This window comes from Juglans microcarpa x Juglans regia, chromosome 2D (assembly GCF_004785595.1).
Source record: "Juglans microcarpa x Juglans regia isolate MS1-56 chromosome 2D, Jm3101_v1.0, whole genome shotgun sequence".
In the NCBI taxonomy this organism is placed as follows: Eukaryota; Viridiplantae; Streptophyta; class Magnoliopsida; order Fagales; family Juglandaceae; genus Juglans; species Juglans microcarpa x Juglans regia.
This window is the reverse complement of record NC_054596.1, coordinates 20,656,033-20,673,802: the sequence shown is the minus strand read 5'-3', so window position 1 is coordinate 20,673,802 and position 17,770 is coordinate 20,656,033. Positions and strand designations below refer to the sequence as shown.

Below are 17,770 nucleotides of genomic sequence, written 5' to 3'. Positions count from 1 at the left end.
CCTCTGTCTCATGTTAAGATTTTTCTGCGAGAAAAGATGTTTAAGGCTCTTATGATCAGTGTAAATTTCACAAGTCTCACCATATAAATAGTACCGCCAAATTTTGAGAGCGAAAACCACAGCTGCTAACTCCAAGTCGTGCGTGGGATAATTCTTCTCATGATCCTTCAATTGGCGGGATGCATACGCCACAACTCTTCCCTCTTGCATAAGAGCACATCCCAAACCAAATTTGGAAGCATCACCAGAAACCACAAACGGCTTATGAGGTTCCGGAAGTGCCAAAACAGGTGTTGTAGTTAACCTCTTCTTCAACTCCTGAAAACTCTTCTCACATTTGTCAGACCAAACAAACTCCACATTTTTCCTGGTAAGAGTAATGAGAGGTCCAGACAATTGAGCAAAGCCTTCCACAAACCTGCGATAATAACCAGCAAGTCCCAAAAAACTTCAAATTTCGTGCACCATTGAAGGACGTGGCCATGCCAATACAGTTTCGACCTTACTTGAATCAACTGCTACTCCATCCCGGGACATAACATGACCAAGAAATTAAATCTCCTTCAACCAAAATTCACACTTATTCAGATTTGCAAAGAGTCGATGATCTCTTAACTTACCCAAAACCAATCGAAGATGACTGGTGAGCTCTTCCGGTTCTCGAGAATAAACCAAAATATCATCAATAAAAACTATCACAAAAGAATCTAGATAGGGTCAGAATACTCTATTCATTATATCCATAAATGCTGCAGGGGCATTTGCTAATCCAAACGGCATCACTTTAAACTCATAATGCCCATACCTAGACCTAAAGGCAGTCTTAGGTATATCCTGATCCTTTATCCTCAATTGATAGTATCCTGATTTTAAGTCAATTTTTGAAAAAGTAGTAGCACATTGAAGTTGATCGAATAAATCATTAATCCGAGGTAAGGGGTACTTATTCTTAATGGTTACCTTATTGAGTTCTCGGTAATCTATATACATTCTAAGGGTACCATCCTTCTTTTTAACAAATAACACTGGTGCTCCCCAAGGTGAAAAACTAGGCTGAATAAACCCCTTTATCTACCAATTCCTATAATTGACTCTTCAGCTCTTTTAACTCTGCTGGCGCCATTCAGTACGAGGCCTTATGAACTGGTGTCGCACTGGATTCTAGATCAATGGAGAACTCCAAATCACGAACAGGTGGCAAGCCGGGCAAATCATCCACAAATACATCAGAGAATTCCATCACAATCGGAATATCTGCTACAGATTTCTTTTCCGAAAGTGCAGACACCACATGAACCAAAAAGGCATCCGCCCCATTAGTTAAGTCTCTGCTTGCTTGAATGGCAGATATAACTGCAGGTTTCGCCTTTATCTTACTTCCTGCAAACTCCAAATACTTTCCCCCAGATAGTTGGAAACTAACAATCCTACTACGACAATTAATGCTGGCGAAATACTGATATAACCAATCCATTCCTAAAATAATGTCAAACTCAAGTAATATAAACCTTATCAAATCTGCTTTAAGAGTCATTCCATTTATAACCAGAGGACAACCTAGGGTAACCTTCGAACACCACACAGTTTCCCCATTTGGTAACTTCACTACCAAAGACTGTGATAAAGGTTTAAAGACCAGGTTGCACATCCGTGAAACGTGGTAGAAATGAACGACTGAGATGCTCCCGAGTCAAACAAAGTGCAAGCATAATAATCATATAGTCGAACTCTACCTAAAAAGATTTAAAACTACCAATTAAGTCTAACAAAACAAAATACCCAGTAAAGTAACTTCAAATGATTGGATAGAAATCTATACCTGTGATGACTCCAGCATTTTGTGTTTCCTGAGCTTCATCATCTACCTTACCAGGTGTCACTGCGTAGACCCTAGCTTGAACAGTTGGTCTTGGGGTAGTCCTCCCACCACGGTAACCGCCTCGGTTCGCCTGCATCATGGTAGGGCAGCTGAGAGCAAGATGTCCTGTTTGCCCGCATCTGAAACACTGAATCCCAGACATGTGGCACTCGCCGACATGCAACCTATTGCATTTGCCACATACTAGCGCTTGACCCCCCATTCGTACTCTGGTGGCCATCTGCGGTCGGGCCCCAGTCCTGGAAATAAACTTAGGTGCAGACCTCGAACTACTTCCTTCCCCAAAAATTCTTCTCTTTTGCCCAATTGGAGCAGCAACAGGATCAATAAACTCCCGCTCTGCAATCGAAGCAACATCTACTAATTGCTGAAAAGTCAGAATTTGCAAACAAGCAACCTGTCTACGGATCTCTCGCCGTAGACCCTCCTGAAATCGCTCGATCCGCATCTCCTCCGTAGCAATCAAATGTGTAGCAAACTTTCCTAGTTCTATAAACTTCCGGGAATACTGCTCGACCGTCATCTCCCCTTGCACTAAATTGTTAAACTCTCGTGCCTTTTGTTTCCTCATAGTGTTCGGGAAGAAACGATCATTAAATTCTTTCTAAACCGCGGCCAAGATACTGCTGCAATAGATCCTAACTCTATTTCCAGAAGCTCCCGCTTGGTTCCCTACCAAGCAGTCGCGTCACCTTGCAACAGGTAACTTGCGTATAACACCTTCTGAGTTTCAGTACACCCACAGATCTCAACTGTCTTTTCGAGATCATTAATCCACCTTCCAGCACGAAGTGGATCCTCTTGTCCAGAAAAAGCAGAGGTCCTATGAGCTAAAAAGCATTCGTACGGACAACCGTTCTGTTGCTCCCTTTGCGGCGAAAAATTCTGTTGAAGAAATTCTGTCATACGGGTTAAAGCTCTAGCCATGGCGAGATTCCCATCAGAACGAGACAAGTCAATCTCAGGTTCCTAATATGGCATTCCTGATCGGTCCATCTTTCTGATAAAAAAACGTGCCTTTTTAAAACTCGATATTTTTAAATTATAATAAAATTTTCTGGTACTGTACCTGGATATTTATATGGTTTTACCGAGAGCCAAACCGCTCTGATACCACCTGTGGCGCCCTCGACCCCCACGTGTTATTTTTATGGAGTTCGTGATACAGAAATGATGACCACACAGATCACGCACCCCAACGACTAGTGCTCAAAGTGTGTAAAACAAACAATAAATGTATAGTATAATATTCACATCGGAGAAAATAAAAGAATCTTTCTTTATTAAGTATCAGAATTGTACAAAAAGCAGCAAAATAACTTTTCAAGAATTTTACAATCTTCCGACAGATAATTTAAAAAAAACAAATAAAATAAGGGAAACAAGTCCCAAAACGCTGAACAACATATCAGCGACTTAAGCTTCTGGCGGAGTCGGTCCTTCAGGTTCATACTCAGGCTCTGTGTCAAACTCTACGGCACCATAAAACGGAACCGTAGGGTAAAACACCACTATGAGATTTTGACATCTCGGCAAGTAATTAACCAAAACAATATCCAAGAGATTTAAAACACATTTATATAAACACGCGTCCCCATACGGACAGAATAACAACCCACATTCATTTTTCCAAAAATACCATTTTTATACTTACACCAAAATCCCATTTTTGGTCCCAATCATATTTATTATGAAATTACGCATGCACCACGGTCTCCCCTATGGACCGTCCGCACACCCTGGCTCTCTTCATCACATCACGGGTAACGTCCGTGCATGAGACTTCGTAACGAGCGATGTCCAGTTTCGCGCCCAGCGCGTACATGGCCAAGCATCCCCTAACCTCGTCAGCCAAAAGGTCACAGAATCGGTACATGAGCGTTACCATCTCGTCCGTTCCCGTCATCGCCCTGCGACAACTCAGCGGATGTCACGACAACCCAGATGAGCTCTACCGAGATAATACCCCATCTCGGCTTGGGGCCGTGTTACACACACACTCACATGTTTAGTAACCAATGCAACAGACCACGTAACATCACAACACATTTTAATAAAACCATAAATATACAGTTCAATCGTTTAATAGGAATATATAATTCATTTATAAAATTAATCATTTATTTACACTTTCAACATTTCCACAATACACGTCCTACCCCGTCCTCCACACCGACAAAGGCCCAATTCCAACAATTCCAACAGTTACAACAAAATGACAGTTTATAAAATATAATTACATCAACTTTATTATTAAAACTGGGAAATTACATATACACGAAGATAGATATTTCTGAAAGATCACTCGAAAGTGCGTTGCTCAAGGTGGCGGCTCAACGACGGTACATGGCAACTACCAAAAATTTCACCAAAAACCTGTTTGAAAGTACACAATTAAAGAAGAAAACAGGGCTCGGCAAAGCTTCACAAGCACACGGGTTCACCAAAAAAAATTCACAGAACAAGATACAAATCAACAAGAATAGAAGATGGCTAAAACAAGAGAGGAAGATGATGAACTCGGAAGGTTTTAATCGAACAACCCGTCGCCTATTTATAGGCCAAGTATGGCGGTGGGACGAGTCGCGTGTCGCACGGGCGGAAGAAGAACAAAAACGGCAACAAACCGTGCGTGGCAGTGCGGGTTGACAGCAGATGGAAGAATGGACACGAAGAAACCATGGAAGCTCGAGGTGGAATGTGGTGGTGGCCGTGTGAAGCCACGGCTTGACAGCAAGGCTTCGGAGCCTCCAACGAACGACACGAAGAGGAAGAGGCAAGGTGGAGGTGGCGGCTTGCGGCTGATTTGCGGAACGAAGGCCCGAATGGTGTCGATAGCAGCTGCATGGAGAAAGGAAGAAGAAGAAATCTGCAGAAGAAACTAGAAGAAGGAAGAAGATGGAGCACGGCGCAAGGGAGAAAGAGATGAAGCCCTAATGGTCATCCTCCAAAACGACGCCGTATTGATAAGTGAGGGCTGAGTTCTCACGGGCCACACGGGCTGGGCCCTGCTGGGCTGGGCTTCGGCTCACTCACACACACACAAGGCTGCTACGGGCTTCACACAATATTAAGCCCAAAAACAAACACTCACGCACAGCCCACAATAAATAATCACCACAAAAAAATTACTAACACATATATAAAAATAAATAATAATAAGCAAATTAAAATCCCAACATACCAAAATAATTAACAATAAAATAATACACTTAAAAATAACATAAATAAAATAACACAATAATATAATTAAATAAATAATCTAAAACCCATAAAAATAGGGATCTCACAGAAGTTGTGCAGTGTGAATTGTGAAGTGATGGGGTTGTTATGCAATGTCGATAGGTGATTTGAAGTGTTGGGATTACTGTGAACGATATTGTGGAGTAATTTGTGATATGACTGAATAGTTTGAAGTGACGGGTTTGTTGCGTAGGTGTGGCGTAGTTGGTGTTATGGAAGTGTGCTATGGAGTGACGGGGGTTAAATGTAGAGTTGTGTTGTGAGAAGAATGGGGTGATTGGATAATTGTGCAGTAGTTGGATGTAATGTGAAGTGATGGGATCACGGTGCAGTTTGGAAGTGGTTAGGATCGTGAAGGTTGGGTAAGACTATGAAACCTGATGATTGTATGTGTTTGAGTTGGACGTTAGTGTCTGCGTATGAAGCTTGTTTATACAAGTAGGCCTTTTAGTGGATTATATGTTGATTTTAGATGATAAAAGGGGTAAGGTACATGTGTAAATTGGTTGAACACATGTGCCAGATCGATTTTTCATATGTAGTGGATAATATGTATTAAGCATGAGTACACGATGTTTAAGCCCCAAGGTTGGCTTAAAGTTGTGTATTATGCATGGTTAAAGATTATGGTGAAGTGTTGATTAGGTTATACATGAAAGAAGAAAGGGGTGTATATATGTATTGACTAGGATTGGGTTGTATAACTTGGTTGGTTCAAGTTATGCATCGGAAGTGATGGTTTGGTAGAATGAGTGTGATGAAGGTGATAGAGTGTATTAACCCTTAAAGTGAATCGGGTTCACTTTAAAGGATAAGAACTTGAAATAGAATGCTATATGTTGGAAATGTGACCTCAAGTGGATACCAAGCTATGAGTTTGAGAATTTAGGAAATGTGATAAAGGAAAGCATAGAATATGAACTTGGATATAAGAGTATGTCTGAGTGAAGGAAGTCCAAGTGAATGATAGTTTATGTATTTTCTAAGTTTTAGTTACTTATTTACTTGAGGAAGTAAATGATGTTAAGGTTATGTATGCATGTAGGCTACCATCTGACAAGCACATGAATGGACAGCATGAAATGAATATGGTATGGAGATCAGGTAAATATTATGTTCATACTCTTATAGGGTTTTCTAATGATCTAAAATAAAAAATAAATATTTCTCTTTATGATATTTTATGAAATGAAATGAAATGATGCTTATGAAAGTATGCTAAGTATAATCGTTTTAAGGTATATGTATATAAAGTCCTTCTTTTGCAGCTGTTATTTATGCACCCCAAGTAATAATTATATGCATGTGAATTGATGTTATATGCAACAACTATTGTCCTTATTTTCATGAAATTAAATGTTAAGGTTTATGCTTGATACTTTAAAATGATGTGATGAAAGTGTTTTTAAATGACGTTATGAATTGATGTTTAAATGAAGTTGTGAAATGATATTTAAATGATGTTATGAAAGGATTTTCAAATGAGGTCATGAAATAAAGTTTAAATGATGTTATGAAATGAATGTTTAATGGATGATATGAAATGATATTTACTGATGATGCTTACCCTTATGTTTTGAAATGATGTTTAAGAAATGAATGGACTGATGAATGAAAAGAAATGAAAATGAAAGGACTGCAAGGAATGAATGAAAAAGAAATGACTTAAATGAATGAATGTTCTAATGTATGAAAATACGTAACGGGCATGACTTAATGAAAAAAGTATGGTACCAAAGGACTAGGCAGATTGCAATGCCAGGTTAGTAGTACTGGTAGTGCACCCAGTGCTACCCTTTGACTGAAAGGGATTCCCAACCTATGGCCATGGGCAAATTTTGGGTCCAAAAGTCCGCTAACATCAACACACAGGGAGAAATAGTTTGTACCAGCCAGAGAAAAAGTGAAAAAAGTTAAATTGAATGTTGTATGATCATTTAACTCTTCATAAGGATGTACAAGGTGTGAAGGATGTTCTATGAGAACTGAAAACATTAAGTTCCACCTTGTAATGTTTTCAAAGAAAGTGAATGTTTTACGTAAAGTATGTAGAAGAATGATGAATGCATGAATGAAAATCTATGTTAGTATAGTTTTACAGTTATGAAGTAATGCTTACTGAATATTTGACTCACTTTAGTTTTTATGTATGTCATTTCCCCTCTTAGGGACAAAACGAGGAAGAAGCGTAAGGACAGACTTGGCTAAAGGGAAATGTTGCAGAAGCCTAGACAAGTTTTATGTAATGTATGAAAGATTATTTATGTAAAATTACTTTTAATTTAAACTTAATGATTTCCGCTACAAACCTCTCTCTTATATTTGTAGGGTAGATTTTAGTTTTAAACTTAGAATCTTTCATATATTGGGAAGAAAAGAGAAAAAATTTTAAAAGGGTCAGTAATTTTCGTCTTATTTTTTAAAATTACTTTTTTAAAGTCCCACCACAAGGACAAGGTTACAAAGACCTTGTGTGCTCTTATTTCTATAAATTCGATGTCTATTCTTGGTGTCTTCCATTCCCAAAACTCTCTCTTATTATAGGCATACAATTACTTTTACTGTTTTTCCTTTCGATACCTTCAAAACGGACATGCATATCTATAATACAAATTTCTATAGAGAAGATACATGTTGTTGATGTCATGTTTCATAGTCCAAGCACTTCCGTGATAACAAGCTCACGCCACCTGAAAACAAGGGGAAAGGGCTTTGGTGACGTCGGAGGTCACTCTGATACCAAAGTCAGTGAACGATTCTCTATGAACAACTTTGAAGCATAGTAAGAACAATCAAAAATTGAGAGAGAGCTCCCATAGAAGGGATGTCCGTTATTTATACCTGATATGTCCTGCTGCCAAGGGAGGTCATGGTGTGTCAGCCGTGCTAGGCCTGGGAGGTTACGTCGTTGCATGTTGGGTTTCCTGACTCATGCAGTTGAGTGCGGCGTCCCTTGAGTTTGACAAGTCTGTGACCGGGCACGTTCAACCGTCCGCGTGCAGCTGGGCTTCTTGCCTGGCATCCTACGATAGGTCCTGGTAGGCTGCCAAGCCTCGAGATGATCTCATACGCACATCCAAGCTCGACGCTAAAAGGCCTTTCCAGATAGGTTTGCAGTCATAGGCTCAGCAAGTGATTCTCCGGCCTAGACTCTTAACTCACGAAAGGGTTTTGTCCTTCAGCCTGGAGTCCCTGGGCTTGGTCTCCTTGGGCCTGGGCCCTTCAGGGATGAGCCCCTCCCTCACACGGGTCATTAACTTTCACTATTGTAAGCTTTTATTCTTAACCTTCTTTTCTTATTTTGAGAAAATAAATGACAAGAAATAAGAGAAGATGTGTTCCATATTTTGTTTCATACCGTTAGCTCGTAGCCCAAAGTTTTCTGGAAAGTTAGGTTGCCATCTTTTCTTATATGCCCTTATAAGGTTTACATCTCATATCAAACATAGTACAATATGACCACATCTACGAATAGCTCTTAATATCGCATCTCAGCCAAGTACAGTGAACCAGCATGAAAAAAAAAACATATACTTAAGAATTTTATCTATGTATAATTAATGGTGTCTTCGCTTGCATTTTGTGTACTTAGTGATTATTGATATTTTTTGGATTAATTGATTTAAAAAGGGTGATAAAATTATTCTTATATGTGCTTTGATTTATATTATAAAGAGCCTATAACCCGCATAATATTTTTTTTTTTTTTGATAAAACGGATATAACCTTTCATTGAGAGAGGACTTACAAAGTTGCCTTGAAAAAATAAGCCAATTACAATCGATAGTAGCTATCCAGTACACTTTCGTGACTGACATGGTCTAGTCCAGACAGTAAATCTCTAAAGATCTAGATCTTAGAGAAAATACCACATCTGTCCACGACAGAGGTTATAAAGCCCCATACCCTGACTAAGCAGGGTAGGGTACACCAACCTCGTCAACGCGGAAGGGGGACTACTAATCCATTCGGACCAAAGTCCGAAGGCACTACTTTTTTTTTTTTTTTTTTTTTGGATTTTTATTTACCTAGAAACAACATTACACAAAAGAAACTACAAAAAAAAAAAAAAAATACTTCACAAAACAGGAAAAGCAGTGCACAGAGGCTGCTGTGGCGCGTGCCGCGCCACTCTAGGAAAAGACCCGACAGTCGACCTTCGAGATCCCGGACTCACAGAATCTAGAAACGCCGTGCGTGGTATTGGCAAAGGGCTCTCCGGTGGTGCATGAAAGTCAAGCACCGAAACGATGCCGGAACTTCGACCCCCGCGTGCGGGCTACTCGTCGATCCGTTTGGTGCCGCATTCGGTGGTCTTGAAGATTGGCGGCTGGGCAACACCATGGCGGGACGCGTGGTGGCCTGTGGGCGACAGGAAGACCCAGATCTGCGATTCTTCTTTATTACGCCTGAAAATATACAAAAGCAAAACACTACACATAAGAGAAGGGAGGGAGGAGGAGGAGGAGGAGAGGGAGGGAGGGGAAGGAAGCCGAAGCTCCCACCCCTCTAGCCGTATCTGTGAAAAACGTTTTAAAGAGAAGGGAGAGAGTTTTAGAGAGAAGGGAAAAGGGAGAGCCTTTTGAATGATGTCAACCCGCATAATAATTGGGTTCGATTGAGTTCACTTTCTTTATTGATTTTATTCTTCTAGAAATAAACCAAATAAATCGATCACGTGACCTGAAATCCCATTAACAATTACAAACAATTTTGACATGCAACTTTTATAATTAAAGAACAAAGTTTTTCTTTAAAATGGCTTGGAATTTATTTAAAAAATTATTATTTATATTGGAACATATGATAAGTACATATTTTTTATTATTATTATTGAAATGACTCATGACACTTGTTAATTTGGACTTTAAAAAATACATGCTCAAAATATAAACAGTACCGTGGTCCGTGCCCAACTTCGATTGTCTTCTATACTACATGACGCAAGCGCACTAGGATACTTCATTTAATGGCCGGCTTCCCTTATTTAACCAATGAAGCTAGCTAAAACTGATTCCGCAACAGTTATGTAACACCAGCGGCCCCTTTTTTCACAAGAGTAATCTAAAGTGTATATAAGTCGCATAATTGTTTTAAAAAAAAATAAGATTTATTATTAAAATTTATTTTTATTATATCTATCTTATATTTTATTTATTTTTTTCAAAACAATTATACGACAGTTTTACAATTTACGGTTATAAATATTTTTCTCTTTTCACAGTAAAAATCTGCAATGCTATTCACTTATATGGTACAACACAAGAGCATCCCACCCTTTAATTCAGACCGTCCAAAACAGCCTTTGTCTCTCAGCTCTAGTATTGGTACCCCAGCAAAAGGAAGATGGGAATTCCACCAAAAACATCTCATTGGGGGGTTTCTTCTCCCTTACACTTAATTTAGCCCAAAATGTGTGGACGGAGGACACCTGTCCCTGTTCTCATTATGCCAAACTAAAAAAGTTTCCTTTCTGCCTTCATCCAGTTCCCATCTCAGACCATGTTTGGAACAAACGATAAATTTGAGTAAAGAATTTTAGTTCTATTTTAAGTTTTTTGTTTGCGAAAACGGTAGGATTCATTGACAAGATATCTACAAGGAAAAATTTTTAAGGGTGCCTTTTTAGGTTTTTGTAATATGATTTTGGTTCTTTTTTTTTTTTTCAAAAAAAAAAATCTTATTGTGCAGAAGATATCATTTTGGGGTTTTTTTTTTAAACATGGAAAATGATAGATATACAATTATTTTTACAACTTTTAATATAACTATGTTTTAAATGAGGGACATTTTTGTAAAGTAACATCACTTTACATACATACCCTCATTTTAAAATATAGTTATATATAAAGGATTGTAAAAAAAGATTTACATGTATCATTACTCTTTAAACATGTTTATGTTGAAAATTGAAGAAAACTTTCTTACATATCATCAAGAATGAAAGAAAAAAGATTTGGAAAAAATTAGTTTTTTTAATGCTGAAAATTGAACAACAGTCCCGAAGGGGAGAAAGTCATTCACGACACGCTATGATGATCTGGGCCTCGATCGGTGTAGTCTAGAGCCCTCGGCATTGTCCGGTGCGACTGTACATGTGTCCATGGCAGTGAATGAAAAATAAATACTAAAAATGTACAAGTGAAATAGACACACAAATTTACGTAGTTCGACATATTACCTACATCCACGGGATCTTTGGGGAGAGGATAATCCACTATAATATGCTATTTACAATCACTCATGGTCTTTCATACTCTCTGTATAATGGAGATTAGAGCTATATTTTTCTAGTCAAAATCTCCTCGCTGGGGCTCCTCTCCTAAGGTTGAAGAAGCTGAAAAAAAAGTCTAAGTCAAAAAATTCCACTTGAAATCATCTAGCCGTTTCCTTTTATAGGCCCCATCTTTTCGAGCACCCCTAGGGAGTGGTGAGGATTTGTCACCTTCCCTTGCGTGTCTGACATCTTCATTTCCTTTCCATTTTCTTTTATTTTTCTCTTATCTCGACACCCTCCTTTCCCTTACACCCTCACTGTCTCCCCTTCCTCTCTATTGCTTTATCTTCTAGAGGTGGGACCTCTCCCCTTGGGCTAGACTTAGTAGGCTTACTTTGGGCCGTGTATATTTTATCTCTTCCAATTGCCCACGATTCTTAAGGGTTATTTGTTCTAAAAAAGACATTGAGAATCTTTAAATATAAAATATGCAGTCGAAATGATCCCCTGAATTCCATAGAGAATTGAACTCCGAGAGTGGCTTACTGATTATCTGTTTGACTTACACTAAGCGACAACGATTCTTCTTTATTACGCCTGAAAATACACAAAAACAAAACACTACACAGAAGAGAAGGGAGGGAGGAGGAGGAGGAGGAGGAGGAGGAGGAGGAGGGGGGGAGGGGGGAGGGGAAGGGAGCCGAAGCTCCCACCCCTCTAGCCGGATCTGTGAAAGAAGTTTTAAAGAAAAGGGAGAGAGTTTTAGAGAGAAGGGGAAAGGGAGAGCCTTTTGAATGATGTCAACCCGCATAATAATTGGGTTCGATCGAGTTCACTTTCTTTATTGATTTAATTCTTCTAGAAATAAACCAAATAAATCAATCACGTGACCTGAAATCCCATTAACAATTACAAACAATTTTGACATGCAACTCTTATAATTAAAGAACAAAGTTTTTCTTTAAAATGGCTTGGAATTTATTTAAAAAAATATTATTTATATTGGAACATATGATAAGTACATATTTTTTATTATTATTATTGAAATGACTCATGACACTTGTTAATTTGGACTTTAAAAAATACATGCTCAAAATATAAACAGTACCGTGGTCCGTGCCCAACATCGATTGTCTTCTATACCACATGACGCAAGCGCACTAGAGCATGTTTGGAACAAACAATAAATTTGAGTTGTATTTTAAGTGTTTTGTTTGCGAAAACGGTAGGATTCATTGACAAGATATCTAGAAGGAAAAATTTTTAAGGGTGCCTTTCTAGGTTTTTGTAATATGATTTTGGTTCCTTTTTTTTAAAAAAAAAAAAAAAATATTGTGCAGAAGATATCATGTTGGGGTTTTAAACATGGAAAATAATAGATATACAATTATTTTTACAACTTTTAATACAACTATGTTTTAAATGACGAGCATTTTTGTAAAGTACATTACTTTACATAAATACCTTCATTTTAAAACATAGTTATATAAAGGGTTGTAAAAAAAGATTTATAGGTATAATTACTCTTTAAACATGTTTATGTTGAAAATTGAAGAAAACTTTTTTACATATCATCAAGAATGAAAGGAAAAAGATTTGGAAAAAACTAGCTTTTTTAATGCCCAAAATCGAACAACAGTGCCGAATGGGAGAAAGAGTCATTCCCGGCCTGCTATGACTATCTGGGCCTTGATCGGTGTATTCTAGAACCCTCGGCATGGTCTAGTGCAGCTGTGCGTATGTTCATGGCAGTGAATGAAAAATAAATACTAAGAATTTTTTTGAGATGGACACACAAATTTATGTGGTTCGACATATTATCTACATCAACGATGGTTTTTAGAGAGGGGATAATCCACTATAATATGCTTATTTATAATCACTCATGGTCTTTCATACTCTCTATATAATGGAGATTAGAGCTATATTTTTTTTTGTGGAAATCTCATCACTGGAGCTCCTCTCCTAAGGTTGAAGAAGCTGAAAAAGAAGTCAAAGTCAAAAAAGTCCCTTTGAAATCGTCTAGCCGTTTCTGTGATACCCCATATGATATAGATAAAGGTAGGTGGTATACGGGATCCCACATTGCTTGGAAATGAATAGTTCTTGCTCTTTATAAGGTTTCAATATGGCTCCAATTGTATCATTGACTAGTCCTTTTGGAGTATTGGTCATGTGGTTTGGGCCTTCCATTGGAGCGTTACAAATGGTATCAGAGCCTATCCCAACCAAAAGTGTGGGATTTGAGCGGTGTCACCTACAATGGACAGGCCCAACGAGGACGTCGGGAATTTAACGGGGGTAGATTGTGATACCCCATATGATATGGATAAAGGTAGGTGGTGTATAAGATCCCACATTGCTTGGGAATGAGAAATTCTTACCCTTTATAAGGTTCCAATAGGCCTCCAATTGTATCATTGACTAGTCATTTTGGAGTATAGGTCATATGATTTGGGCCTTCCATTAGGGCGTTACAGTTTCCTTTTAAAGGCCCATCTTTTCGAATGCCTCTAGGGAGTGATGAGGATTTGCCACCTTCCCTTGCATGTCTGACATCTTCCTTTCATTTCCGTTTTCTTTCATTTTCCTCTTATCTCGACACCCTCATTTCCCTTGTCCCTTCCCTTCCTCTCTCTTCCTTTATCTTCTAACGGTGGGACCTCTCCCCTTGGGCTGGGCTTAGTAGGCTTACTTTGGGCTGTGTATATTTTATCCCTTCCGGTTGCACGTGATTCTTAAGGGTCATTTGTTCTAAAAAGGACCTTGAGAATCTTTAAATATAAAATATGCAGTTGAAATGATCCCTCAAATTCCTTTAGAGAAGTAAACTCAGGGAGCGGCTTATTGGTTATCTGTTTGACTCTCGTTAAGCGACAAAGATTTTGGGCTTGGAGTTAGGCGGGAGTTGTACTCGACCACGTAAGATGTGAGCACTAAGCTCGGATGTGAAGGAAGATGAACTCAACCATGTAATATGCACATGAGGGTGGTCGGGAAATAATGTGACTTGCCCTCCTACTCGAGCGCTTGGGAGGTAGGGTGGTTCCTGACATTACCCTTATGTTCACTTGTTATGAAAATGGTAGCCAGCTAGGCAACCGAAAGACTGGACCCGCCTCTTTGGCATGGTGCAGATCGAGCAGTTCGTAAGATTGGACTTGTCTATCATTGTCGAAAATCGTATATTCATTCAACCTTTTTGGTTTCAATGGTGTTGGGGAGATTTTTCCCTCCCAATGCAAGCCGCTATTAACGTTCTCAATTTACTATTAGTGTGGGAGTTTGTATATGGTCACCCACGAAAAATGGTCAGGGAGCCCGTCGACCCCCTGGATCAACTTTAGGCGGTTGCCGAGCCCGTCGACTTGTTCCCAAAGATATCCACTTTAGGCAGTTCCCAGGGTGCTTGCGTGCATGTTAATTCCGAGAAATTAATTCACAATCTTTGATGTCCAAGGGTTGGCCGAGTTGGGCTAGGCGGTTGGTGTTCCGCCTTGTAGGCATGGGCATAGGCTTGATTAAATGAAGATGGTCCTTGATGATATTTCTAATGATCTATTTTATTAATTAGAAGGATTTATGGGGTTTAAGATAGCTCCCAAGGATCCATGCACCGGCTTTGGCCCAGAGTTCGACCTTCCCGCTATAAGGGAATCCACATAAATCATGCTCATCCGTGATTTCCCCGTGTCAATATCTCTGTATAGCAACTATGTTTCTAGGTGTATATTTCTTAAATAGCTGTATTCTTGTTTATGGTTGTATATTCCTTAAATAGCCATAGTCTTGTATTATATTAAGACAAGTTGTAATGCAAAATATAATTGAGCCTTTTTACCAAATCACTTGCATAATCCTTATATTGTATCACGAGGTTCTTCTCTCACGAGAACAGAAACGTTTTCCCCCATGTCGTCCATTCCCTTATAAATCATGCTCATCCGTTATTTCCCTCTCTGTCAATATCTCTGTATAGGAACTATGTTTTTGGCTGTATATTCCTTAAATAGTTGTATTCTTGTTTATGGTTATATATTCCTTAAATAGCCATAGTCTTGTATTAAGACAAGTTGTAATGCAAAAGATAATTGAGCATTTTCACCAAACCACTTGCGTAATCCTTATACCACACCCCCCCCGCGCCCGTAGGCAGGGGCATGTAGCTACCAAACTCTGCTCTCTCTCTTTATATACCAATTGAAAGCGGACGAGTATTACTCCATAAGAGAGTGAGAAAATGGAACTCACAACTATGGAGGCAATGATACAAGGCCAAGCAAAGCTTTGGGGAAACATATTTGCCTTTACGGACTCCATGGCACTGAGATGTGCCTTGGAGCTCGGCATTGTTGACATCATACACTCCCATGGTGGCCCAATCACTCTATCCCAAATAGCTGCTGGTATAGACTCTCCCTCTCTAAACGTCGACAACCTCGCACGCGTCATGAGATTGCTAGTGCGCAAAGATATCCTCATCACTCATCATCAACCATCAGACTCTGGGGAGATCACTCTCTATGGGTTGACAGCTCACACGTCAAGATGGCTCATGCAAGGCTCTGAATTTAGCCTGGTTCCATTCATATTGATGCAAAGCCATCCAGGGCTAATGACTTCCTGGTTTTCCCTTAGCCAATGTGTCAAGGAAGGTGGCACTGGTTTCAGCAAGGTCCATGGTTGTGAGGTCATAGACTTTGCCCACAACAACCCTAAATTCAATCAAATGTTCAACGATGCAATGGCTTGCACGGCCAAGCTCGTGGCAGGGCCAATCTTATGGGGATACAGAGAAGGGTTCGGTTCCATTAATGGCTCGTTGGTGGATGTCGGAGGTGGGACTGGCGAGATGGTGGCTAAGATTGTGAAAGCACATCCACACATCAAAGCCATCAACTTCGATCTGCCTCATGTTATCACAACGGCACCAATGCACCAAGGGGTCTCCCATGTTGAGGGTAACATGTTTGAGGCCATTCCCAATGCTGATGCAATTCTATTAAAGGTAGTAAATCGACCCAATCGTCAGTTTCAGATCAATTTATCAATGTTTGAGTACATTCACAAATATTAGTCTCGTTCGTTCATTTGCTAGCTTAACATGACAATCCAATCATTTGTTTGATAGCTGTAAGCCAAAATATCATGTCATATCTATATTTTTACCTCAGAAGTTCGACTCGAGGATTTAGTTTTTTTTGGAACCAAATTGTTAATTTATATACAAATCCTCTTGTAGTTTTAAGAAACAATATAGACGATTTTTAATTTTCGTTCTTAAATAAATTATCCTATATATATGTAGCATGAAATTAATGTTTATATTTTAAAAACGGAGTACTGGCAGAAACAGTCCACAATCCTGGAAAGAGTGAAAAATAATAATTTGAATATAAATACATGCTTGCGGCCTTATTGTATTAACACTAAATGATTAACTTGCCATGAGTTTCCATGTCGATGCTTGTCTCAGTAGCTTTGATTTATACCATTATATATACACCCATACAGGCTACATACACGCAACGTCGACCCATGTGACTTTTTTCTTTTCTTCATGTAGAGAGTACTGCACGGTTTTAGCGATGAAGATTGCATCAAGATCTTAAAAAACTGTGTAAAGGCAATACCAAAGAAGACTGGGAAGATTATTATTGTGGAACATGTTCTGGAGCCCAATGGAAATGGACCATTTGATGAGACAGGCTTAGCATTCGATTTGATAATGATGACAATAGCCCCGAGTGGAAAGGAGAGGACAGAGCTGGATTGGAAGAAATTGCTCAAAGGAGGAGGCTTTCCCCACCACAAGATCATCAAGATTCCTGCTTTTCTATCTATTATAGAGGCCCACCCAGCATGAAATTAATAGAGAATTAGTAAAGTCTCTTAATTTATATTGTAAGGCTATTGCACCAATGAATAAAAACAAAAGTAATAGAGAGTTTGAGTTTTTAAGATTTCAGAGTTAACACAACTAATTGCAGCTCCTTTGAGGTCTTTTTGTTGCATTCGAGTTTTTATGACAGGCAATTTTAGTCGTACATTACTACAACAGAAAAGATTGTTTGGAACAAAAAATTTCATCCCAAAATGTAACATTTTTGTCTCCAAATTGTTTTGGTGATGAAAAAATTTCTTTCCAATATCACTGTCCCAAAAGATGTTTTGGGACGAAATTCAACTTTTCATCCCAAACATATTTTTTGGGACAGAATTTAACGAAACTGTTCGATGGCATTCGAGCGTAAATCTGATTCCATAATGACAAAATTTTCCTCCCAAATTCACGTTGGAACAATCAACTCATCGTGTTCAAACACCGTAGAATGTTTGAACACATTGCATTGCATATTCAGTTGAATTCTAATATATATACATTCGACCATATTATTCAGAGACACGTTCGAATAGTATATTTAATGGTT

The 17,770-nt window shown here is 38.9% G+C and overlaps 1 protein-coding gene across 1 annotated transcript; it reads left to right on the top strand.

Annotated features, from left to right (window-relative positions):
* Window positions 1-15,497: 15,497 nt before the first annotated feature.
* On the top strand, window positions 15,498-17,300 carry LOC121248870 (desmethylxanthohumol 6'-O-methyltransferase-like). Its single transcript, XM_041147475.1, has 2 exons — window positions 15,498-16,347; window positions 16,906-17,300. The coding sequence occupies exons 1-2, from the start codon at window positions 15,580-15,582 to the stop codon at window positions 17,203-17,205; spliced, it is 1,068 nt and encodes a 355-aa protein (XP_041003409.1). The 5' UTR covers window positions 15,498-15,579; the 3' UTR covers window positions 17,206-17,300.
* The last annotated feature ends 470 nt before the right edge of the window (window positions 17,301-17,770 follow it).

Excerpts from the sequence above, each read along its gene's own strand:
- LOC121248870 (XM_041147475.1), top strand. The coding sequence starts at position 15,580 with ATGGAACTCACAACTATGGAGGCAATGATACAAGGCCAAGCAAAGCTT. Across the intron at positions 16,348-16,905 it reads CTGATGCAATTCTATTAAAG|AGAGTACTGCACGGTTTTAG; the intron begins GTAGTAAATCGA and ends TTCTTCATGTAG.